At 40.3% G+C, this 25,443-nt stretch overlaps 1 protein-coding gene across 2 annotated transcripts; it reads right to left on the reverse strand.

Moving 5' to 3' along the window:
* inpp4aa (inositol polyphosphate-4-phosphatase type I Aa) lies at window positions 1-25,272 on the reverse strand. 2 transcript variants are annotated; one of them, XM_061053336.1, is made up of 24 exons: window positions 25,139-25,272; window positions 18,014-18,307; window positions 17,866-17,910; window positions 16,280-16,398; window positions 16,066-16,182; window positions 15,837-15,916; window positions 15,598-15,715; window positions 14,493-14,583; window positions 14,212-14,359; window positions 12,702-12,832; window positions 11,838-11,942; window positions 11,610-11,718; window positions 11,500-11,517; window positions 11,193-11,406; window positions 9,359-9,640; window positions 8,683-8,830; window positions 7,614-7,646; window positions 7,015-7,187; window positions 6,768-6,891; window positions 5,424-5,691; window positions 4,111-4,208; window positions 3,914-4,026; window positions 3,656-3,810; window positions 1-1,018 (listed from the first exon to the last, which is right to left on the reverse strand). In XM_061053336.1, the coding sequence occupies exons 2-24, from the start codon at window positions 18,114-18,116 to the stop codon at window positions 886-888; spliced, it is 2,925 nt and encodes a 974-aa protein (XP_060909319.1). In that variant the 5' UTR covers window positions 18,117-18,307; window positions 25,139-25,272; the 3' UTR covers window positions 1-885. The 2 variants fall into 2 exon arrangements, with proteins under 2 accessions (XP_060909319.1, XP_060909320.1); XM_061053337.1 differs by lacking the exon at window positions 11,500-11,517.
* Window positions 25,273-25,443: the final 171 nt, after the last annotated feature.

The raw sequence follows: 25,443 nt of genomic DNA on the forward strand, positions 1-25,443 counted from the left end.
TGTAACACCCGAGTCCCACTGTCTGTGATGTTTTCAGAGTTTTCAGAGTCCTATCTTCACTTTGTTTACATCGCCCGGACGGCCGGCTGACTCCTCCCCTCGTGTATAAAAGTTGTTTAATTGAGGGACTAGAGAAAAGAAGAATAACATACTGTACTCACTGCTTAACTGTGTTTCTAGATCACGCTCATTTCAGGTAAATTTACATGCAGTGTGAAGATACGAGCATAATAAAGATCGCTAGCATTAGCATGCTAACACAACGATGCACCGCGAGTTGTTTTGGTTTCATGCTGGTGCTCAAGGGCGACATCTGCTGGATCAAAAAAATCGCATAGAAAGCCTTTAAACTCTTTGGGACAAGAATGGAACTCTTCTACACACGTGGATTTGCTCGTTTTGGTCTCTGCACAGGATTTATTGACAAAAATAAAAGTAGAGAATATCCACAGCCTTTCAGAGACAAACTGATTAAACCAAATAAAATCAGCATGGACAAGTACGGATATGTCCCCATCCATTAATCTAAAGGCTGAAAAACATCTTTTTTTTTAAGGGACACAAGTTATACTGACTCAGTTTTGCGCCCTGGTGCTACGACTGGCACAGCCAACAGTTTGGTCGGCACAATGGCTACAATGAAACACAGAAAGCCACATTTTTACTTTTTTTCTGGATGTGAAAAGTGAGATTTGAGTACTACATGAGGAGGGGGGGAACTGCTATAAAACACTCTACAGTAGCACTGGCACTTGGACATCTTAATAGTGACTAAGCACAGAACAAAGGGTTGTTGTTGTTCCAGTTTGTGTTGGTCTTTTTGTTTTGTTTGTGTGGTGCTATCATCATTATCTCCTTCAGTCTTTTGGCTATAGGTGAGTCCGCTTAGGTCTCGACTTTCCCGTACGTCCCCTCTGGAGGGCGGTACTGTTTGGGGAAGGCTTTGAGCTGGAGAGCGTTAAAGGCGTATTTACGACATCCCACATTCTTCATGGTGTTCTCTCTCCTGCAGCCCTCACTGTGGAGACACAGAAGCAATGCATTGTTAATGTTTGTCAAACATGCTAAGAGGCTTTTGGTGCAGGGTTACTATACAAGTGCACTGCAACAGCCAAAAACATTTCCATGAGCTACCTAAATCAAAATTCTGCAAATGAAGCCACTGAATGAAGCCGTAGCTTGACCCTCCCAAAACTCCTCTCTTACGTAATTTTCATCCAAAAAATCCACAGGACCAAATGATCAAATGTTTACTTCAACAAAAATAAACAAAAAACAGATACAGGTTAGTCCAAAACTATACAAAAAGAGAGAGATGAGGAGAGAGAGGTCAAAAGACTGTGTGGCTCCACTCTCTACTAGTCTGAACTGAGTCCACTTAAGTCCACAAGCCCCTCCCCCTCCCAGATCCAATGAACAAAATTATTACATGCATCCATACATTTAACATGATGAGCAATAAGGCTCCTACATCTCCTTTAACACTAGAAAGACCAAGGCAGTCATTTTGACTGTTTTTTAATTTTGCAATGTAATAACTTACTTAAAATAAAACCTATGTAACTACAGGACCATGACTTTTCCTAAATGTGTCTATATTTTATTCTAGCATTGTCATTTTATCAAAAACACAAAACACAAAAGACTTTTGAGTATTTCTACCTTGAAAGTCCATAGCGGTCATATTGACTGCATGCATTATAGCCAGTGTATCATTTCAGTATTCGCTACTTTTTCCCGCTCTTGAAGGTAGAGGTGGGCGATATGGGAAAAATATCATATCACAATTTTTTTTTTTGCAAAATCACGATCACGATTTTATCACCATGTTTTTCATACTGTTTAGACAAATTTGTAAGTTACTGACCAGTTCAACCAACCTTATTTACCTGTATAATGTTTTTAAATGCACAAAAACTGTGCAGACGAGTTTAGTCTATTTGAAAAACATCTTTGTAGGAGGTCTGGAGGTCTCTCACCCAGAACATCTTTAGCAACAGAAATGTCTTTCCCTCAATTTGATCAATATTTATGAACAATTTGAAGGTTTTCCTCACCACTTTGAAAGTATGATTTAGTTATGTGTCCTCTTTTTATGTTCATCAGGAACATTTTCACGCAGTGATGCATTCATTTAAAAACATGTAGACTTCGAGTTCTTGTGTTTCTGTTCTATTTTAGCCCTGCAGAGTTCCTCCAGCTGGAGCTTCATACAGGCTCTGCAGCCTTTGTTGTTTTTTATGACATCATTGGACTAACTTTAGTTTAGTTTATATATAATCAAACATAATACAGAATGTGTTCATTCTGTGACACATGATCAAAGTAAGTTTTACTGACAGAAGAGTTTAATTCATAGAGGGGGCGGGACATTGTTGATTGACAGACAGACAGTCACCATGGTTACTCACTCTCACCTGCCTGCTGCTTTGTAACATTGTTTAGCCTAATCCCTATAAATTCAGTTATCACAACAGGTGAGCTTCGGGTGGAGAAGCTTGATAAGTAACTTTTAAAAACTGAGAGAGAGCAGAAAACACAGACAGCAACATTTTAAACACCGGGGTTATATCTCCACTCACTGACTGTCTGAGCTCCTCTCTGTCTGACTGTTAACGTCTCTCCGTGACGCTATCTGAGATGTAGGCTAATCTTAACTGTGCAAACTATGCAGATAAGTTAACTGTTTCGGTTTGGAAAAATATCAGAACAGTTGCATATAACCGAGATGGAGTTGTTTTTGCGGACTTTACTTTTAACACCGCTGCAGAGCAAAAAAGGAGGGGGTGGGGGGGGGGGGGGGGGGAACATAAACTGCAGCATGATAAAATAAACACATTAGCCCGGTTCTACGATCTCTCTGCTTTGGCAGATCGTCAGCAAGTTAAAATCCTTCACGATCTAAGATCGTTATGTCGCCCACCACTACTAAGGTGCGCATCGCTGTTGCCTAGCAACTATTGTTTATAACGCTCGAGCCAAGGAGGAAAGAAAGCTTACCCGCCTAAAACCATATAGAAAGAATAGGAGACATACATTTGAATTAATCAACATTGAAAAGGCAGAATAGAGTAAATTAGGATCTGATTTAGAACAGAATAGAAATGTTAGGAAGGAGGAGGATTGCTGCCACAGAGGCTCCAGAGCCTTGATGAGGCAGAGTCTGATGGAGGCACAGGTTCGGACAAAGTGATGTCTCCTGGTCTCTCTTCATCTGACACTGGCTCTGAGATTGAACCTGAGAATGATACAGAGATCATTTCCATTCGCAAAAAACGCCGGCTGCTGTTCCCGTGGTTTTCGATAAACTATTCAAATTTCAAATTCATTAGAATTTAATGTTTGTGCCCTGAAGTTTATTATACCTTTCACAACATTACAGATCCATTTATTCTTATATTTGATATTGATTATTGAAATGATATGCAAATAATTCGTAAACAGTCAAAATGACCGCTATGGCCTTTCTAGTAGTGATAGAATGCCGGTCGTTCTAGTGTTAAGATTAAACTTCTTTATAGAGTACATTTCTCCAAAATCGTCCACTTAGCACCCCCTACAGGCCTGAAGCATTTTTTTTTTGTGATGACTGATCATGCTGTGATTTTTTTTGTTGCACATTTTTTTCTGTTTGTTTGTTTCTGAATTCGCTGACCTGCGCATACAGTCCAAGGCCTGGTAGAAGACCTGCGGGGCGAGGGCGTGCTCCTGCTGAAGGATCTGACACTGCTCCAGGGTCAGAGACATGGCCGTGCGGTCCTTTGCGCTCTTACAGCTGGTGAAACGCACTCCGTTCAGGCGGCGACACACCTTGGAGTTGAGTTTGGAGGAAAAAAAAGAGATAAGTTAAAGAAGCGACGACGAGTGTTTGGATTTGAGGGGTTGTGGGTAGAAGACAGAGAAGCAGTTCTACCTCAGCTGCTTGCCAAAGAATCTCCACATTCTTGCTCTTCTTGGCGTTCACATTTAGACTCAGCAATTTCAACAGATCGGGCAGGCTGGTGGTACTGCGGGAGCGAGGCAGGCCTGAGGAGGAAACAGAGGAGGGCAGATGAGCAGGTTGAAGAGAAATCACATTTGTCCTTGTATTGTGTATGTATGTGAACGTACAGTCTTCGGGCAGGACTTCTTTAAACTGGTCGTAGTACGAGCTGAGGCGAGTAATGTTCTCCATGTTGATCACATCCTGAAGTGAAGTGTCTCCAAACCTGGACACACATGTAAGATGTTAAGAGTTTAAACCCTTGTTGTCAGTCATCGTTTTTCCTCTTCAAATCATCAGCTTTCCACCTCAGCTTTAAATGCTCCGCTGTGCAACCTGAAGCATGTTCTATGTACTGTCCTGGGCCCTGAGCCTACATGCTTTTTTTATGTCGTAATTATTATATATATTTCTCTCCATACTGTAATCTGTTCTGCACATGTTAAATTTACAAATTATCCCTGCACTCATGTTCACTTCATTTGTCTGTCTACTCTCCGTTATATTGAATAGTTTCTACTGATAATATGTCTACACTCATTCACTTTAACTTATGTCAATACTGTCCATTTACAACTCTGTTTTTACACATTTACATTTAATCTTTCATATTTAAGACTAGTAATGCTTAGTTAAATCCTGGTTGTATATATTCTCATTCTTAGTTTTGATATTTTTAGTGTTTATTTACTTTGTATTTAATATTATATTGTGTTTAAATTTGCTAATATTGTGTTTTTTGCTCATATTGTGCGTTTGGACAACCTGCTGCTGTAACGCCACAATTTCCCAGTTTGGGATCAATAAAGTAATTCTATTCTATTCTATTCTACTCTATAGCCAAGTTTTAAACCAGGGTTCAGTGTCTTGCTCAGAGGCACCTAAACAGCATTTTGCCCGTGGTTTCAGACCAATGACGCATCATCATCAAATCAATCTTATCTTCATTCAAACCTCTCTCTTTCTCTTAATGGACTCGTTGTCCCTTCCTTTAAAAACATTAAATAGAGCGAGGGGAATAAAAAGGGAAATAATTCAATTTAAAATTAAAACAAGAACACTAACATGGCGTCAAAACCTTGTGAATGCCTCTTTGTTATTATAAGATTAGTCTTCTTTCTGCTCCTTTTCATTCAAAATCTGAGATTTTATGTTTGTTTGTTTTTCTTAACTTTATTGTTTGTTTGAATGAAATAAAATTTACAAAATAAAATATCTTCATTATTCATTTACATTAACTTTTTTTTCATATGATTCTTTTTTAAATTAAAGATCCCATACTAAAACTATCATACATAAGCATTAAGGTAAAAACTGTCAATATTTTATTCAAAAACTATAAAAATGACCACATTATTCATACAGCCAAAATGGTCATTTCCCCTCCGGTGTGTCCTTCAGCCTTTCATTTTTTCCTTTTACTCAGATCTCAAAGACTCACTTCTCAGCCAGCGTCTGCTGCTCGTTGATCCCCACGTTGAAGAGGACGGGCTGCACGCGCAGCAGCATCCCGTTCTGGATCTCTCGAGGCAGCGAGTCGAACATCACCCCGGGCATCGGGACCCTGACGTTGAAGCCGTTCCTGTTTCCCGTGATCACCGGGAGCATGTCTGGAGCGAAACCTGAGGTCGCCTGAGTGACTTTAAAGGTGACGTTTCTTAAGTCCATCACTCCGACACTCATATCCTCCAACATGGCGAGCTCCTCACCTGTAAGAAACAACGAGGCATTCTGATGTAACGAAGCCATTATCAACAACCGGCTAATGTCCTAATATAGAGACAAGTTCTTTATTACCTGAACTCTGTGAAACAATATCAAACAGAACATCTGAAAGCAGCAAACTTTGTATTTAGAAAGCACATTCTAGCATTTACTCTGAGCCATTTATTTAAATTTTTATTAAGTTTTAATTGCTTTTAATGCATTACTGGTAATTCTGCGTTGGTGATAAATTTAAAATATCAAAGCTTAGAGGTCATGACTTTAAATATTGATGTTATTCTGCAAGATCAGGGCGGCTAAACGCTAATTTATATGATTGACTATGACGAATTACTCTTAACATTTATCATTTTCAAATAATACACTATTTTTGTTTTTTTTGGGAGACACGGTAGCCTTAAGGTTAGTGCGTGCACCCCATGTACAGAGGCTCAAGTCCTTGACAGTGGGCGTCCCATGTTCAAATCCGGCCTGTGGCTCTTTTCCTGCATGTCCTTCCTCACTCTCTCTCCCCCCCGGCTTTCTAACTCTCTGCACTAAAATAAAGGCGTAAAAACCCCCAAAATAAACCTTTAAAAGTTATTATTTTGGGCGATTTCTTTTTTATTTTCAAGATTTATTTTTGGGCTTTTTTTATGCCATTGCAGTTCAAAGTGCTTAACAAGAGTGCAGAAAAGTTGTTGACGAAAAAGTAGTTTATAAAATCATGGAGAGACTAATTTCTTTTGACTTTATTGATAGGACAGCTGAAGAGAGACAGGAAATGTTGGGAGGAAAGAGTGGAGAATGACATGCAGACATGCAAAGGTCTGAGGTTGGATTTGAACCTACATCTGCTGGGACAAGGACTACAGTCTCTGTACAGGCATGCATCATGACTCCTACGCTATCTGGAGCCCTGGATGAATGTTTCTGCAAAATATTGTGTCTTGTACACCCTAAAGTCTGTCTCTCGTTTGTGTAAGTGATTTAAACAAACAACAATAACACTCCTCGCCCACTTTCACACACACACACACACACACACACACACACACACACGCACACACACACCCATTACCGTATGTACTGAGCAGGCTCTCGTACTGCACCAGCAGGCCGATGGTGTGCAGCTGCCTGAGGAAGCCTGAGTCACACAGACTGTTCCTCAGCTTGATGACGAAGCCGCAGATCAGCGCCGTCAGCTGTAAAGCAGCACATCAAACGGCCATGTCGTTAAAAAAGCACACTATGCACATTGTGTAACTCTCATCACTGTGGAAGACAGTGGGGGAAGGGGGGCAGGGGGGGGTTGGGAGTCGACAGACCGTCTGACAGAAGACGACGTCGCGGCGGTACTGCATGGTGAGGCTCATGGCGATGGTTGGAGCGCTGTCCTGCATCAGCAGGAACACCATGGACTTCTTCGCTTTGTCGCTCATCAGAGACACGCAGTCGGTCAACGTGGTGAGGAGGGGGTACAGAGCGTCGTTCCATTCCCCTGTGGGATGTAGAGACAAGTTGATCACACACAAACTAATACAAACACAGGGTCTGTTTATAATTATAATAATAATCTTTATTTATAGAGCACGTTTCAAAAACAAGTTACAAGGACAGCAAATCTAAAAACAGGCAGGTCATAGAATAATAAACAAGGCAAGATGAAGGAATAAAAAAATCACTTTAAAATATAAAATGCCTTTTTAAGAGAACTGTAAAAATACATACAATTCTTTTAAAGGAATTCTAAAAAGTGAAAATAGTAAAACAATTTAAAATCAACAAAAATTAGGAAAGGCTCGCCGGAAAAAGTGTGTCTGAAGAAGAAGGGACTTAAAAGAGATGAGTGATTTTGTTTAGAGACAAGCATCTACAAGACTTAATGCACCTGCATTTGAAGACTTTAAGGAAGTATTCCTCTCACCTGGGGACTTCTTGTCTACCTCCGGGCTGCTTTCTATGAAGGAGAAAAGAACATGATGTTGATTTAAGAAGACTCTTTCTCCTCTGCTTGGAACTTAAAGGGATACTTCACCCGTTGAAACATGAATCTGTGTTGACATTGGATCATATATGTAGTAGAAATGTGAAGTTGGTGCCTTCGCGTAGCTTCCAAGCAATGTGGCGGACGTTAAGTTTCGATTCTGGGAGTGAGTTCCCACCCACTGATCTGTGATTGGTCTGTAGCTTCAGTGGGTCGAAAATATGAGGAACTAGCGTTGTAGTTTCACCCCGCTAACCGCAACAGCTTCCAGTGACGCAATAATCGTAATTTTTGCGTCACTGGAAGCTCCTTTACAGACTCAGAAATACAAAGATTTCCCATCTCAGGGGGAAAATGGGGGCGGGATGCACGACCATTCAAAAATACTACCAGGTTTCTAATGATACAAAGATTAATGCAAATGAGTGAAGTATCCCTTTACGATTATATTTCTGAATCTAAATATCCAGCAGCATTAAGGCAGAACATGAGCGTGTCGACGAGAATGAACCTGCAGATGTGATAAACAGGATGTGAGAGGGATGAAAGAGTCTGATGTTGTTGATGATGTTGATGATGATGGATGGAGAAGATAATAGATGATGAAGTGTTGGTCCTTGTGCTCAGCATTTATTCAGAAAGCTACTTCATAAATTTATGTTATTGTAGTTGTTTTTTTTAATTTTTTTATTATTATTCTTATTATTTCCTTTCATGTATAAACATGTATATGTGTAAGAGCATGTAACATATATTTAGGTTTGTTTTAGTTTCTTTTTTAAATTATTATTATTATTATTTTTTAATTATTCATTTGTTTTCTATTTTATTCTCTAATTCTTTAAAGAAAGCTGCTTCATGAGAGTGACATCTTGATATTCGGTCTCTGCTCTTTGTCCTCAGTAGTGGACGATCATGCAGCACAACATTAACTCTGTTGTGGTTGTGTGTGTGTGTGTGTGTGTGTGTGTGTGTGTGTGTGTGTGTGTGTGTGTGTGTGTGTTTGAACCTTTCTTTGCGGTGGTGGGCTCCTCGGTGGCGAGTTCGAAGACGTCCTCAGAGCTGCTGTCACTCTGCAGTTTGTCTCTCTGCAGCAGCCTGTCCACTCTTTGAATCACACACTCCAGACTCTTATCCACATTCAGCCAAACCTTCTCCTGCACACACACACACACACACACACACACACACACACACACACAGACACAGACACACACACACACACACACACACACACACAGACACACACAGACACAGACACACACACACACACAGACACACACACACACACACACACACACACACACACACAGACACACACACACACAGACACACACACAGATACACACACACAGACACACACACACACACACACACACAGACACAAACACACACACACACAGACACACACACACACACACACACACACACACAGACACACACACACACAGACACACACACAGATACACACACACAGACACACACACACACACAGACACACAGACACACACACACACACAGATACACACACACACACACACACACACACAGACACACGCACACACACACACACACACACACACACGCACACACACACACACACACACACACATCATGAACTGAGTTAGAAAACAAAAAAACACTTCAACCCAGATGTAAATGAAGCACACAGACTCTTCTCTTACCCACTCCTCCTCGTGTAAATCCGCCTGGAAAGAGGCGCGCTTGTTTTTACTCCCCTCGCCGTCTGTAGGAGAAATGCGGCGAGACGGCGAGGTGGCAGAGCGAGACGGGGAGGCGGGGTGGTGGCGGGAGGGAGAGCGTGACGGGGAGCTGGAGGAGGGCGAGAGGGAGGAAGAGGACGGGGATGGGGTTCCTAGCTGTGTGAACTCAGGGCGGGCGGCTGCCAGGGCGAGGATGGCTGAGGCCAGCAGCTTCGAGTCGCACACGGTCACCAGCTGACGGGTCTGTAGGGGGGGGGGGACAAAAAAAATAGAGGATGAAATATATGCTCTTGAAGGTTTTGACGTTTTGTCTGTATTCATTTATTTATTTAAAGGCTTTATATGTGATTTTCTGATCCAGCAGATGTCGCCCTTGAGCACCAGCATGAAACCAAAAACAACTCGCGCTGCATTGTTGTGTTAGCATGCTAATGCTAGTGATCTTTATTATGCTCGTATCTTCACACTGCATGTAAATTTACCTGAAATGAGCGTGATCTAGAAACACAGTTAAGCAGTGAGTACAGTATGTTATTCTTCTTTTCTCTAGTCCCTCAATTAAACAACTTTTATACGCGAGGGGAGGAGTCAGCCGGCCGTCCGGGCGATGTAAACAAACTGAAGATAGGACTCTGAAAACTCTGAAAACATCACAGACAGTGGGACTCGGGTGTTACACCCATTGTAGACAGTCATGACTCACAGAGTTATTTTCAGAGGATATACTTGATTTATATTATATTTAAGTGTGTAAAATCACATAGAAAGACTTTAAAGCTTTATGGCACACAAATATCTTTAAAATAAAAACAGAACTAACATGAATAATTATTTTTACAAGGGAGGAAAAAAAATGTTCTTACAAAATACAACTTAAAAAACAAACTGACTGACATGATGCCTCTGTTACTTTAGGTTTTAAATCAAAACATTGTTACCTGTGTGTTAATCTAATATTACACCAAATGTGTGAATACTTTAAATTTCTGTTTACTGTCGAGGACACATTTTACTCACAGCTCGCGTTATGAATGTAAAAAAAAATTTAATACGTATAATATTCTTGTTTTGTCTTTACCCAAGGATGAAGGTTTCTTATAAATAGCTGAATGTCAAAGATACTCAGACTTGAAGTTTCCTTGACATTACTGCTGTGCGACGTGTTAAAATGTGATATTTGACTGCGCCTGTGTCGACACTCCTTATATGGGCATGAAGCTTTTTCTGTGAAGCATATTGTGATTACTTGGAGCTTTTCCTTCAGACTGTATTGACACTCTGAAGCTTTGTTCCTTCTACTTGCAAGAAGAATTAAACTAAACAAAGACACTGATTGACTCATGATGCTTTCTTTTGCATTGTTAACAGAAATTTCCAGCACAGCAGCGAGACAAGTTTAGGTGATGCTGATCACAGAAAAGTACTTTAAATGAAACAATGCGTCCATTTTGAGGGCATCAGTGTGTCTGTGACTCGGAGGACTGCTGACGACGCTGTTAGTCCTCGTCTCATTTCGAGAGCAGACTCAGAAGATTCTCTTTTATCTGCTGTACAGTATTACATTTGTCCTTCTTCAATATTCAATTTAAAGATATTTTTAGCACGCAGGAACAGATTGTTTCTGTCCAGGCAACATGAGCTGAGATAAAAATAAAAAAAAAGTCGAGGAAGTAGTTAAAACCTTTGCAGAAGAGAGGGGAGCAAAGGAGAGGGATTAAACAAAGACGAGCCATTACAGCAGTTATCCCTCCACTTCCTCCTCCTCCTGCTCCTCCTCCTCCTCCTCCTCGCTCACCTTCTCTGACAGGATGGCGAGCGTTCTCTCCAGAGCGTTGGCCGACCTCTCCTTCGCGGCTCGAGACAGACGTTCAGTGTAGTAACACACCTGGGTTTTCAGAGTGTTAATCTGACCAATCAGCTCCTTCGCTTTGACAACATCCTGAGGCTGGTAGGTCATCCCTTTAGGGCCGGGACCGCCAGAGCTTTGGGTGCTTGATGAAGAGTGGGTGCTTGATTGAAGACAAAAAAAAAAAGGTGTTAAATTGTGGAAGAGGAACAAAAAACAAAAAAAAACATTTGTAATACACTAAACACAGTCTTACCTTTCCTCCACATAGGTGCTGATTAAGAGCAAAACATGGTTCATTAGTCACTCATAAAAAAACCGACTGAGATGTAAAAATAGCACAAAGGTCTGATTTTCTCTACTCACTGTTTCCTGGCTTCTTCCAGCTTGTGCAGCATTTTTCGGAGGCCGCAGCCTTTAAATCCTTGATGATGTGCTGCAGGAGCACCGATGGTCACAACGTCGTATGTGTGGTCTGAACAGAAGACATTCAGTAAAAAAAAAAGTATACCCGATAAATAGTTTCATTTTGGGAGCACATGCAAAAAAAAAAAAAAAAAAAAAAAAAGCACAGTTTGGCAAACAAATACCAACCATAGCCAGTCTCTCCCTGTACTCGCATCCTCTGGATGTGCAAGTTTGTGGGAATAAACTCCAATTTCCTCTCCGCCTTTAAGGTGCTCGACTTAAAAGATGGACCTGGGAGGGAAGAGAAAGAGGAAAATAAAGCCTCTTTGTATTTAAATATCTAATCTTTTAATATCAAGAAGCAAATACATTAAGCTGATTGTAAGATGACACAGCAGATCAACATCTCACATCGTTGTAGCCGCTTGTTTAAAGGCTTTATATGTGATTTTTCACACTTAAATACAATAGAAATCAAGTATATCCTCTGAAAATAACTCAAGAGTTAAGAGTTTTTTGAGTTCTATCTTCAGTTTGTTTACATCGCCGGGACGGCCGGCTGACTCCTCCCCTCGTGTATAAAAGTTGTTTAATTGAGGGACTAGAGAAAAGAAGAATAACATACTGTACTCACTGCTTAACTGTGTTTCTAGATCACGCTCATTTCAGGTAAATTTACATGCAGTGTGAAGATACGAGCATAATAAAGATCGCTAGCATTAGCATGCTAACACAACAATGCAGCGCGAGTTGTTTTGGTTTCATGCTGGTGCTCAAGGGGCGACATCTGCTGGATCAAAAAATTGCATATAAAGCCTTTAAAGTGATGTAACTTCAATAAGATGGGTGAAACTTTAACTTTGTATATACTCCCAAGTTCTGTCAATTTTCTTAGGCTAGAAAAAAAAAATGTTCCCCAAACTACCGGTCTGTGTAGTGCTCCCTGTTATTAATGGACTTTGACATGTTGATTGAGTGGAGTGTCATGTTAAGATGACATGTCATGAATACTTTGTGGATGTCATGTTATACATTGTTTGTGTTTCTGACCTTTGTATTCGTGCAGGTCACTGATGGTCTCCTGGTAGGTGAGGATGATGGTCTGATACTGAGTGATGATCTGCCTCCTGAGGTTTTCCCAACACGCAGAGAGCTCACCCAGCTCTTCCAGCTCACACACCCTGCACACACACACACACACACACACACACACACACACACACACACTTACAGTAAATACATCCAACTGATGCAATGATGATCTTACAGCTTCCAGTTAGTTCAGCTTTTTCAGTTTCAATCAATTAAAAACATCATCACTATCAACTGAAGAAGACCTCTAGTCAAAGCGTTGTGATTAAATAAAATATTTTTGTGGCATTTAGGGAAGTGTGCGGCCACATCTTCTTCTCTCTGCTGTTTGCCCTGCACCTACAAGTACATGATGTGTGTATAACTAGCCCTTTTCTAACTCAATGAAATATACACAACAGCTCCTAAAACACTCACATTGCAGCCACCAACAGAAAGACGGGCAAGATTTGGAGTCTTAATGATAATGTTTCTTCATCTCAATGTTGATGATAACATAAAAGACTACATATAGAATATGAGTTAAATTATAGACGTGTGACGCAGGTTTTTGTAATGTCTACAGATGAAAATATTCCACAAATATACTGACATGAAAAAGTTGTAAATGAGATCGTGTGGACTTCTCACTCACACTCAGACTATTGTGAAACACTGGATACTAAAGAAACTATAAATATCTGAGAAGAGAATGTCCTTATTTCACACTCATTTTATTAATATTATAGTTTCTTTTTTATCCTTTATTCACTTGTTTCTATTTCTTTTCCTGCTCTTACCTTCTTATTTCTGTTATCTTTTTGATTTGCTTTTATCTCTTTTAGTTTCTTACATCTTTTTAAATCTTTGGTTCCTCTTGGTCTCAGCTCGTGTTGTTGGGTTCTTATGATGGTTCTTGTGATGGTCGGGTTATATATGTCTGTTGGGTATCGTGCACTTTGGGTTCTTTTCTGTTGAATTGTATTTAATTATTTTTAGTATTTAGTATTTGTTATGTTCCTGCTGTTGTTTATGTTCTTCTGTGTTTGGTTTAGTTTGTCAAAGCACTTTGTAAACCTGTGTTTTTAAAAGCTGCTGTATAAATAAAGTTATTATTATTATTATTATTTACAATCTGTGAAGAAATCCAAAGCTGCAGCCAACTAGAGGCTCGTGAAGACTGACACAAAGTTAAAAAATCATGTTTAACTTGATCCTATATGTCTACATTAAACTAGACAAAACCAATCAAAAAAACGAGGATTTGTTTCTTATAAGTGACTTTTTTGAAAAATGGAAAACTATTCACACACAAAAATTGAAAAGCAAAAAAATATAAAGCAAGAGAAAAAAATGTGGAGAGTAGACTCAATCACTTTAGCCCTGACAGAGTGTGAAGTTGACGTCCCCCCCCCCCCCCCCAAACTAATCAACGCCCTTTTGCTTCTGTGGCATCTAATCAATAATATCGATGCAGTTAAGACGTTACCTGACGGCGTCTTCCTCCAGCAGCAGTTTGACAAACTGTCGAGGAATGTGCAGCGAGAGAGCTGACTCGGCCATCTGCTCCAGGATCCGGAGGTGGTTGCCGTCTGTGGTGGGGAAGCGGTACGTCCGCGACATGACGCCCCCAAACGCTGAAAAAAAACAAAAAACAAAACACTCAGTCACAGCCGTGAATCAGTGTTACATGGCCGGCAATCCAGATGTCACAAATGATTAAACAGAGTCGCACAGGACGTTTATTTATAGTCGTAGCGATGCACTCACCAGCTTTCAGCAGGGGGTCTTTGCACAGGGAGGACGACTTGGATTTAATGCCCATGGATTCAGTCAAGCTTGCATCGACAGGGAGAACCATCTGAACACAAACAAACACAAACAAATCCTCATTTCATCACACTTTACTACTACAAGGAGGAGAGGATCTTCACAACTGAGCAGCTGGAACGAAGGAGTGCTGAGTGTTTTGTGTGGGGAAGGATAATCAGGTGGTTGCTCAGTCAATCTAATAATCAATAAAACCAGCTCATCATTTCCACACCAAAAACCTCAAACCTCAATCATTTAAGTTTTTATTAAAATCTCAATCTTGAAACAACATTACTAGTCTGATTATTACCAAATTGTACGCCTCCAGGAGTGTCTTCTTACTTTTCTTTTGTGTGCTTTGTAGCCAGCAGTTAGTAATAAAGGACTTCCAGTAAAGACTTGCCATTGTTTACAGTCTGACGAGCTACTTGAGACGTGAAAATGGAAATTAATTGGACATGTTAGAGTGCTTTTCAAGCTGTGCTCGAAGGGAGAGATCTGTTTTTAGACTTTAGCTGATGGGTTACTGGATACTGAATCATGGATGATTGTTTTTCCACCTGTAAACATCTGAAGCTGATACATTAGTGGACAGTATTTGTCTGCAAACGGAAACCAGGTCGTAGTCGTACCTCAACATTGTACGCAGAACTGCAGGAATTATCTACTCTTGAACAACAACTATGGCTTGTGAATCGAGGATGTGTTTATTTCTCTTGGAGCAGTTCTTTTATAACATCCCAATCATCCCGTTATTGGCAATCATCACACTGGGCAATTACAACATGTGTGCTATATTAAGACCATGTCCATGTCCTAGAAGTTTCTTGGCCGGACAAACTGGTCTATTACCAGGAAAGGGTGGGTGGGTATGTGTGTACGTGTATCAGAACATGACCTTATGACCTGGCTAAATTCAGAGGTTAGATACTTGGTTTTGTGGTTGTGCCTGTTGCTGTCCAGATTGTGTGTTTCTGTTATGATTCAACCTTTCAAACTACAACAGTGTCAGCATTTCTGTTTTGATTCACACAATTTTAAGAACATTTTCCAGACGACTCACCCGTCCGTTGACAGTATCTCCTCTCTGCAATCTGGCCACAGGAGCTCTCTGCTCCCTCTTCTCCTCTATCTGCCAGGCGATGACGGTGATGTTCCCAACGCGCTCGCTCTCCGCCGACCTGATCCACAGTGACAACCGGTAAAATTAAATTCCCCCTGAGCCCAAATCCGGCGATCAATGACTGTCATTTTTATCACTGACAGAGGAAAATGAACACTTTTTACTTGTCTCCCTGTTACCTGAGAGTGAGGTGAAGTCTGTGGTGTTTGTCCTGCAGCAGCTCTTTCACAGAAAACATGGACGAACCGAGCATGTACATCTGTCAAACAAAAGCAGGATTTAGAGGATTTCACCGACATGAGTGCAGACTAAAAAAGGATTTAGTGCATTTCCTTCCTAAAGGGGAATATATTTGAGGACAAGTGGAGTCAAGGTCTTTGAAGACGTGCTTCTTGTGTTTGGGCTCACCGTGCCCTGCGAGCGGTCTTTGACGTCGTAGACAGAAAGCTTGACCTGAGTCTGCTGCGTGATCAGAGAGTCCTGGAAGAAGGCCACACTGCTCAGGAATATGGGGTTACTGGTGCCCTGAGGACGGAGATAAAGAAGGAGGTGAAACCCGTTTTTTGAAATCTTCAGAGAAGGCGGAAAAGAAGATGAGTGAGTGAGCTGTCATGTACTGTACCTCTATGATTTCAGTTTGAGCGTGTTTGGTCCAGAAGGCCTGGGGCGGAGTCGTGCAGCTGACGGCGACGAAGCTGGTTGGCTTACGATCCAGAGAGGGAGTAACCAGCTCACTACAGGCTGCAGTGACATAAAAAAAAAACACACAGGAGGAGATTACAAACTGTGGGATTTACTAGTGGGCTGGCCACTAATCCCTGACTGCAGGAGAAATGGAGTACAGTAGTTTAGAACACTCAGTTGTTTACATCGAGCTTAATGAGGGATAAATATAGAAAAAAGTCGTTTTCCATACAAATAATGAAGTCATCTTCTAAGCCAGTGACTGATGAAGCACATCATCCTTCAAAGCGGCATCAAATTATTTTTGGTTCATTTGGAAACAGCTGAACAAGCTATAAACACACCCTTCACATAAAATACAGCCCTGCTAATTATTGCATGTTGGTGTTTCAGGTACACTTCCTGACAACAGGAGCACAAAATCCAGAATATATAAATATCTAAAGACAAAGATTAGCTGCATAGAGCTCAATCATTTTAGATGTGACACTGTCAGAATCAGAAATACTTTATTAATGCCAGAGGGAAATTCGGTCGTTACAGTTGCTCCAAAATATACAGTATAGCAGTAGAAATATAGAAATAAGAATATTAATCGTATAGAAGAGGAATGTAAGTAAGATTTCAATAATAGGTACAATAAATATTTACAGGAATAAGAGTCAGATGGAATATATACATCCACACGTTTTCAAGATTATTGCACTGTTTGTTTCAATATTGCACTTTGTTATCATGGACATGTTATTCATTATTATTATTATTATATTGCAGTTTTAATAAATAATGAGTTGTGGTGGAAGATGCAACCTTTACCCCCCCCCCCGAGTCGGTTTGTGGAATTTCTCATCCTTCTCATCTTTTAGTGCTATCTATTAATGTGAAGTGGAAGAGCCCAGAAGCAACAGCAGCTAAGCCACACGAACTCACATGGGCCAAAACAGTGCTGAAAAAACATCATCTGTTGCATCACACACTCGAGTCCCTAACTGCCCCCTGGATGCACAATCAGCACATAAAACTTTGCTTATGAAGCTTCATGAATCGGACAGTTGCATGCAAGACTCACATAACCAAGCTCAATCTAGAACAGCGGAAACATGTTCCATTGAGTGATTCAGTTTTTCCTCATTATAATCCGATAAATAAATCTGGCTATGGCTAATTCCTTTTTTTTTTTAATCAGGGTCTGAGCTTTCTGTTTAGTTTAAGTAAGTAATAAGTGTATTTTCAAAGCAACACAATAAAACACATTATAGCCAAATAGTTGCCTCCAAATGTATGGCAACAGAATGGGGAAGAACATCTGCTGTTCTAACATAACTGTGGCCATGTACAAGGTCATTAAAGCCATGACAATCAGTGTAACCATTAGACCCCGTAGATGAGTCTGGTGTGGACTTTTCAAACTTGAATACTTGACCTTTACTCATTATTATTATTATTATTATTATTATTATTATTATTACTAGATTCATCTCTATATTTGCAGCAGGGTTTCTAAGTGGATCTTTCTGAACTTACCCACGCTAAACTCCAGCACTGGCTCGTCTGGATCCTGACTGTTTCCTGTAATGATGAGGGACAAAGAGGAAGGAGGGGGGGAGTTGTTTTTTTTTTATTCATCATCAATGAAGCGAAAGGGTTGCCATGGTAGCGGTTACTTAGTTACCTGAGAGAGCCAGCCCCATCATCTCGGCCGAGAGATCAAACGTGTTGGCCCGGTAGACCGACCACGGCCGGTGGCGGGGGCTGCTGCGCTCCTTCCCGGACATGGTGGGTTTCACGTCAGGGCTGATGTGCTGAAGAGGAGAACAATGTTGTGCCACCACACTGAAAAAAAAAAAAAAAAAAAAAAAAATGTGCGAATTCGACTCGTCCTCTTTAGTTCGTTTTTGGATGCGTGCGCCTTTGGTTGTCCTTTCGGTTACTGATTGGAGCGGTCACACATTTGACGTCGATAATTCTGAAAGAAAAAAACAAAACAAACAGAGTGATCATCTTGTTACGGCCATGGATCATCTTTGAGCGTGATGTCATCATTTTTTATTAAGATGCCAGCTGAGGTCTAACAGAAGACAGAAAAAAAAAACTGCTTATAAGTGGCTTTAAGTGGCTGATCTCAGGCAGCAAAACATAACTCAAAGATGCAGCGTTGAAGCAGTGAATAGCTAATATGAGCGATCTTGACGTTGCTCTGATGTTACACGATGAGATAAACGACGTATGAGGGGGTCGTGTGTAGTTTTCTCTACAGTGCTTGACTTGTTTCTTCCCCTCTCATGATGTGCTAATATAAGCAGTGGGGGAAGAAAAAAAAAACCTGTGAGGAAAAGTGTGACTTTTCACACAGCTGCGAGATGTGACACGCTGCAGCAGATTGAATCCTCACCTTCCATCTCGAGTTTTTATGACTTGATTATGATGTCACACATGAAACGCTTAGACGGGATAGATAATAACAATGTCACACTTCTTCTTTTTAAAGCCACTCTAGTTCAGATATCAGTGTCCAGAAAAAGTCCTCTTAGCCATCAGTTACTCCACAAATATATTTTTTTATTTTAAGATTTATTTTTGGGCTTTTTGTGCCTTTAATGGAGTGATAGGACTGCGGATAGAGCCAGAAATCAGGGAATGACATGCAGGAAAGGAGCCACAGGCTGGACTTGAACCTGGGCCGCCCGCTTTTGAGGACCATAGCCTCCATACATGGGGCGCGCGCTCTAAACACTGCGCCACCAGCGCCCCACTCCACAAATATCTTAGACGACAAAATGGAAATGATCTCAAACAGATTTTTGAACCATTCAGACTAATAATTCAGTATTTTAGTAGCTTATTCCTTTATATTGAGCATGCTTATATACAAAAAGAAAGTAATTCTAGGAAATACTTAAAGCATTTAATTAAAATGTTTTTGTTCCATACAAGAAACTAATTATATGATGGTGCTTCATCCCCTGAGGAGAATTAGTTTTATCTGTTACATTGTCATAATCTCTTCTTTAAGCGAATCAAAAGTAACTTGAGCTGTAAAGGAACAGGAGTGAGATGGATGTGGAATAACAGACACCCCCTGATTGGACTTAAACCAGGAACAATGTGCTGACATGGTCTGTGCTTTCACCAAAAGGCCATTAGGACACTCGTGTATTTTACATTTGATATATATATTTTGAGTTGTTAAAGTTTGGGCCTCAAAGGGTTACATAAAGTCATTTAAAGGATAACGTGAGGGTTCATGAATATAAACAGCGGCTTTTTAAAAAAAAAAAAAATCTTAAATATAGGTTCAAGACATTAACTAGTGTTCATAAATGGGACAGTTTTGCAAAAGTCATCAAGATCACTGAGAATGACCTTCTAAAAGACATGAACGTGGGTGCCAATTTTGTAATTTTCACTGGTAGTTTGTTAAGTATATTGTTAAAAAAAAAAACTCTTACAGAAAATATGTGACATTTCAATTGGATGTAAACATCACTCTGATTATCCCAACAAGTATTATATTATTTTGAAGGCTCACAATGCAAAAGCAACGGTTCTGTATAGTGTTGTCATGTTGTTACTTCACCGACCTGCGCCTGCCAAAATGAAGTGTGCAACTGTGAGAGGACAGGAAGCGTCTGCTGTGCCAAGTGTGGCACACACAGTAGATATGTTGGAAGGAAACTACTGATGCATGAGTGGGAATTAGCAACAAGATGAGCAAGATGTTAGTGTGTTGAATTAGCTCCTGTAAAGCACGGTTACTGTAAGCACAAACACGATCAACAGAGAACAAGCACAGGAGAAGAAATGTGAAATATTAAAGCAGCGCAGGAAGAAAATGGGAAAGGTTAAAGGAAAAGAAAAAGTTATCTGATGACTGAACTGAGCTGAAAGCTGCTTCAAAAGGCTAATGTTTACATGTCGGACTCAGTTAACCTTTACTGTTTTACTTGCATGTGTGTGTGTGTGTGTGTGTGTGTGATACTCAAACATCTATACTTGCCTTTTCTCGGCGTGATAGAGGGAATTCATTTTTCTCTTTTCTAATCATCTCATGTACAAAAATCAAGTTACTGTAGGTGTCCACCAGCCTTGTGTGTGTCACTGACCGAAGGAGAACAACTGAATGTGCAGCGCAGTGCATTCATGTGTTAAGATTTGTGTAATGGATGTCTATTTTTACACGACGTGAACCCGGTTTTGACGTCACACGCCACGTGCAACACGGTCCCTACGTGAGTTACTTTTAGTGACATAATATTGACTTTCATTATTATATATTATTATTACACCGACCCTCACAGCTACTTTTTCAACCCTATACCAACCACAACCTTAACCACTGACCAAAACTTTAGCTTTATCCTATTGGGACTCATGTCCCCATTTGTACAAATTCAAGGTCTTATGTCCCACAAACATACGGTAAACCAGAACACTCTCACACACACACGTTAATGGAATGTGTGAGTGTGTGTACTGGAGACTTGTTTAGACAAAACTCAAAACCTATCTGTTCTCGAAAGCATATGAATATATATATATATATATATTTTTTTGTGTGTGTGTGTGTGTGTATGTATGATCACTTTTGTGGTAACTGATGTTTGCTTTGTCGTGTGTTATGAATTATTAATGACTGTGGAAACACTTTCTTTCTTTTGTATGCTGTGTTTTGATTCTGTTTTTAACCTCAGTGTAAAGCACATTGAGCTTATCTGTAATGAAATGTGCTATATAAATAAAATTGCTAAAGCCACCTTACACAAACTGCAGACCAACAAGCGGTCCCCAATCAACAACTTCAGTGTGTGTCGTCCCCAAAATGTACATTAGATCAGAACACACACACCCGTTTACTTTGGTGACTTTAACAGATGACAATACTGTTTTGCATTACTTTTCTGTAGACTCATAACTTAACTAACTAGGTTGTAGTCTGTGTAATACCAGCAGTAATAGTCTGTAAGTCAGAACAGACATAACACAAAAAATAATCAGCGTAGTGAGGAAATTCCAAAATGTGAGTGTGATGCTTTCTGCCAATAGCATTTCCGTTTTCGGCACCTTCCTGTGATGAGATGAAATCACAGCGTGATGCTCTGCTTCATTAAGCTGTGAGGACATTATTGTCAGTGGGAGCTGCCTATATAACATGCTTTAATCTACACGGCCCGGAGCTAAGTGGGAAGCTCTCTTGGAAACCCTCAGTGGATCTAATGCGAAACCACAGGGAGGCATGGATCATCATCATCATCACAACATCTGTCTGACAGTCATAAGCGACGTGCTTAAAGGGAGAGCAAATGCCCGGGAGTGGTGCTGAAAATATCAATCAATGAGCAGCTTGATAAGTTGATGGAACATTGATTAGTAACAAATCAGATTACAGTGTTATCGTGAAAGGGATATTATGAACAAACATTGCTCATACTCGTGTTCTACTTTGTAAATTGTGAGGATTATCAATTTGTCTTTCTTTTATATTTTAGTAGAAATTAAATATCTTTTGATTTTTGCCTTTTGGGTCGGACTAAAGAACAAAGACATTTGAAGATGGTTAGTTAGGAAATTGTAGTGGCTGATATTTACAGAAACATTTTGAACATCTATAACAGGGTTTCCCAACCTTTTTTTTTTTTTTTGCAGAGCCCCCCTTAAGTCAGTGAAAATATTTCCAAGCCCCCCCATTACAACTTTAAACATAGACAAACATCCATTTTTAGAGCCATAGAGGACAACAGCTTAATATAAAAATATAATTTGCCCATTAGTATAATTTTGTTTATATGTTTATAATTAGAGTTTTTTGCTTTTGAATTTTAGAATTAATTTACATTTTTTATATATATCACGTATTGAAACATTGTGTGTTTATAGGTCTGTGTGATTATAAGTGCTGCTGCAAAGTGTTCCTGCTGTCGTTAAGCGCAGCTAATTGGTGTAAATAGCCATGTGGGTTCAGGTGAATAAATACTCAGACGAGCAGGACGAGGAGCAACAGTTTTCTGACCGTCACGGTTTTAGTTTTTGGTCAAGTCCTAAAAGTTTTCTTTTAGTAAACGAGTGATATTTATAAGAGCTTATTTTGTAACCTGCAATTCTTCTTTGAGGAATAAATCGGTTTTTTTTTTGTCACTTTAAATCTGCCTCCTTTCATCTTTGTATTACTTTAGAAATATGTCTTTTGGAAAGTAGCCTACGAGTCAGAAACTTCTAATCCTGCAAGAAGTGGCAAGAGGATTTTTGTTTGAGTTAAGTTGCCACTACATCCATAAACATTAAAAATGCATTTCATACACATCCTTTGCCAACAAGTTCCATTTAGAAACAATTTGAAACATTTCCTCCGAAGAAAAACAGAATTCCAACTTCAGACATCAAACCGATAAATAACCTTTACAGAGGATGCACTGCAACATATTTAACATGAAGCATTCAATGCTTTTCACAGATTTTCTCAAAACTGTCTGGAGCTTACAGATGCACATCATATACTGGTGGTCTCTCTATATTAACCACTGGGTAAAGCTGGGGGGCCAGATATGACACATCTTTTCTTGTTTTTGTTCTAGTAGTTATGATGTTTAGTGTGCATTCAGCCTTATATTTACCTGAAAGCCCATTAACACAAAATTGGGAACGGTTTGCTTGTAGTACAGCCCTGTGCATTCAAAAAAAAAAAAAAAATCTTGTCATGTGGCGCCCCTCTTGCCATAACTCCAGCTCCCCTAGGGGTCTGTGGCCCCCCAGTTTGTAAATCACCTGGACTATTTCACTAAATGACTTAATCATTTCAGGTTTAGAACTTCCCCGTTATTTTCGCTGACAATCTTCTAATCATTTTCTGATAGTGAACAAAACACTTGATTTATCGAGGATAAAAAAACTTTATTCCCCAAAACCCAAGGAGGCATTTCAAAGTGTCTATTTCCTCTGACTAACTCCAAATCCAATATGTGGAATTGGACATCCAAAGAAAATGGATGTTAGCCCTCATAAAAAAGCGATTATTCAATTTCCCAAATTGTCGCGGAATTATTTTTTGTCCATTAACTTTTTGTTTGGTTCATTAAAAGATCATTATTACTTGAAGGATGTCTTGTTGCTAAAGATCTCGAGCCCTCTCACAGCTAACATCCACACTGACAAAAGGCCATAAGGATGAGGCTGAATCCTGACCAGCTCCACAGCTGCTGCTCTGTGAGTGACCTCTGACCTCCAGAGGTCAAAAAGGGTCATGCAGTGGTTTCCCAGCTTTAATGGCAGAAGAAAAAAAAAGGTATAAGTTACATTAGGAGGCAATTGTAGCTGTGTGTGTGTGTGTGTGTGTGAGGACAGGGAGGATTCAGGTGGTCCTCGTGGTACGGTCCTCTTGGGGGGGGGGGTCTGGATGCAAAAATGACCCAGTTATTCAGACTGGCTGGCTGCACACAGCTGCCCCCCTGCAGATGCTGTCACTACCGGCTGTACTGCAGAGCCTTTCTCTCCCACATATCCTCTTTCTTAACTCTCCCCGTCCTCTAAATTTAAATCTCTCTTAAACGTCTCATACCCCCCCCCCCCCTTTTTTTTCTGCTTCGTCATCAACCCCCCTTAAACCCGAACTATCTCCCTCCTTTCCTGCATCCCCCCTTATAACCCTGATGTTCCTCTCGATTTCAGTATATCGATCCTGATTCAGCCCAGAGCTGAGCTGTGCTGATATGTTCTCCCTCAAGACTGATCTACAATGATCAATTTGATGTTGTAACCATGGACACATTGACAGCTGACTCAATCCATGGTAGGAGGAGAACATGCAAAGCAGTTCATTCCCAAGAGGAGAGGATTCAGCCCCGCACACTAAAACATAAAGTGAAAGCAGCGTCATGCATAATGAGGCTCTTGTTACCCGGACAGCAGTAAACTGAGCATGAGAAAGAAACCTTGAGAAGATGATAATAAATACACTCGTTCTAATGAAGCTACAGGATCAAACACAGGGTTCCTATGTGAGGTGGATCCTTAGGTATCAGGATGTTCACTGATTTAAAAAAAAATAGCCGGTTTACGTTCCCCTCATTCCTCATCAAATCAATTTTCAAACCTCATAAATTTTACAATTTTTTTTCTAATATAAAAAGAGTTGAAACTATCAACAGATCAAATCCAAAACATGCTCTGTTGAGAGCATCTGGTTGGTCTGAGCATGGCGTGACACGTTGGTTTCATGAGCACCATATCCGGTTGTTTTTTTTGATGTAATGTGTACAAAAAAAAAAAAAAAAACATTATTTTCCATAATCCTGAGCCAACACTCCCCACAGCCATTCATAAACCTGCATGAAACAAGGGTGTCACCCGGTCTGTACACCAGCCAGCAACCGTGAAGATAAACCGGCAGGAAGCCAAAAGCTGTACACTAGAATCTATTTATAGCAGCATTGGGTTAAAAATACAGTGATTTTACTTCAATGAGGATACTTCTTTTTTTCCCACTGTCACACGGGCAATAACAAATATTGCGTCATGACATCTGCTGATGCTCCTTCAGTGATGCTGCTGCTGCTGCTGCATGATGCTGCAGGATGTACACCTCGTTCAGCTCCACTCATAAAAAAAACAACAAGCCAGGTCTAAGAAGAGAACACATACATCGACATTTGAGTCCTCTGCTAATGGGTGTAAACATGTCTTATTCTGACCCTGCTACGAGGAGGTGCTGCTCTTTCTGTACGGCACACACGCCCTAAACCAATCAAAAATGATGACATGTCAAATGTGAAAGACGCAACAAAAAGAAAATACACATGAGACATACCTCTGAGGGGGAAAAGAAGGTTTCTGTTCATGTTGAAGAGCATCCTTGTAGCATCCTCGACGATGTCTGCAGTCAAGACTCGCCCTGACTCCCCCTCTGACACATCGAGACGTAATTCCTCCTTCTGGGATGCAGTGCCTCCTCCCTCCGCAGGGGGGCACTAACGGCCCGATCTGCTGATGAGATTGTACCAACAGAAACGAGCTCAGGGTGGATGAAAAACTTTACATAAATTAGGAAAACAAGAGCAGTGATAAAAATAAAATAAAAACGCTCATATTAACTCAAGTAAGAGTAGAAATTAA

The sequence above is a fragment of the Labrus mixtus genome, chromosome 13 (assembly GCF_963584025.1).
Source record: "Labrus mixtus chromosome 13, fLabMix1.1, whole genome shotgun sequence".
Taxonomy (NCBI): Eukaryota; Metazoa; Chordata; class Actinopteri; order Labriformes; family Labridae; genus Labrus; species Labrus mixtus.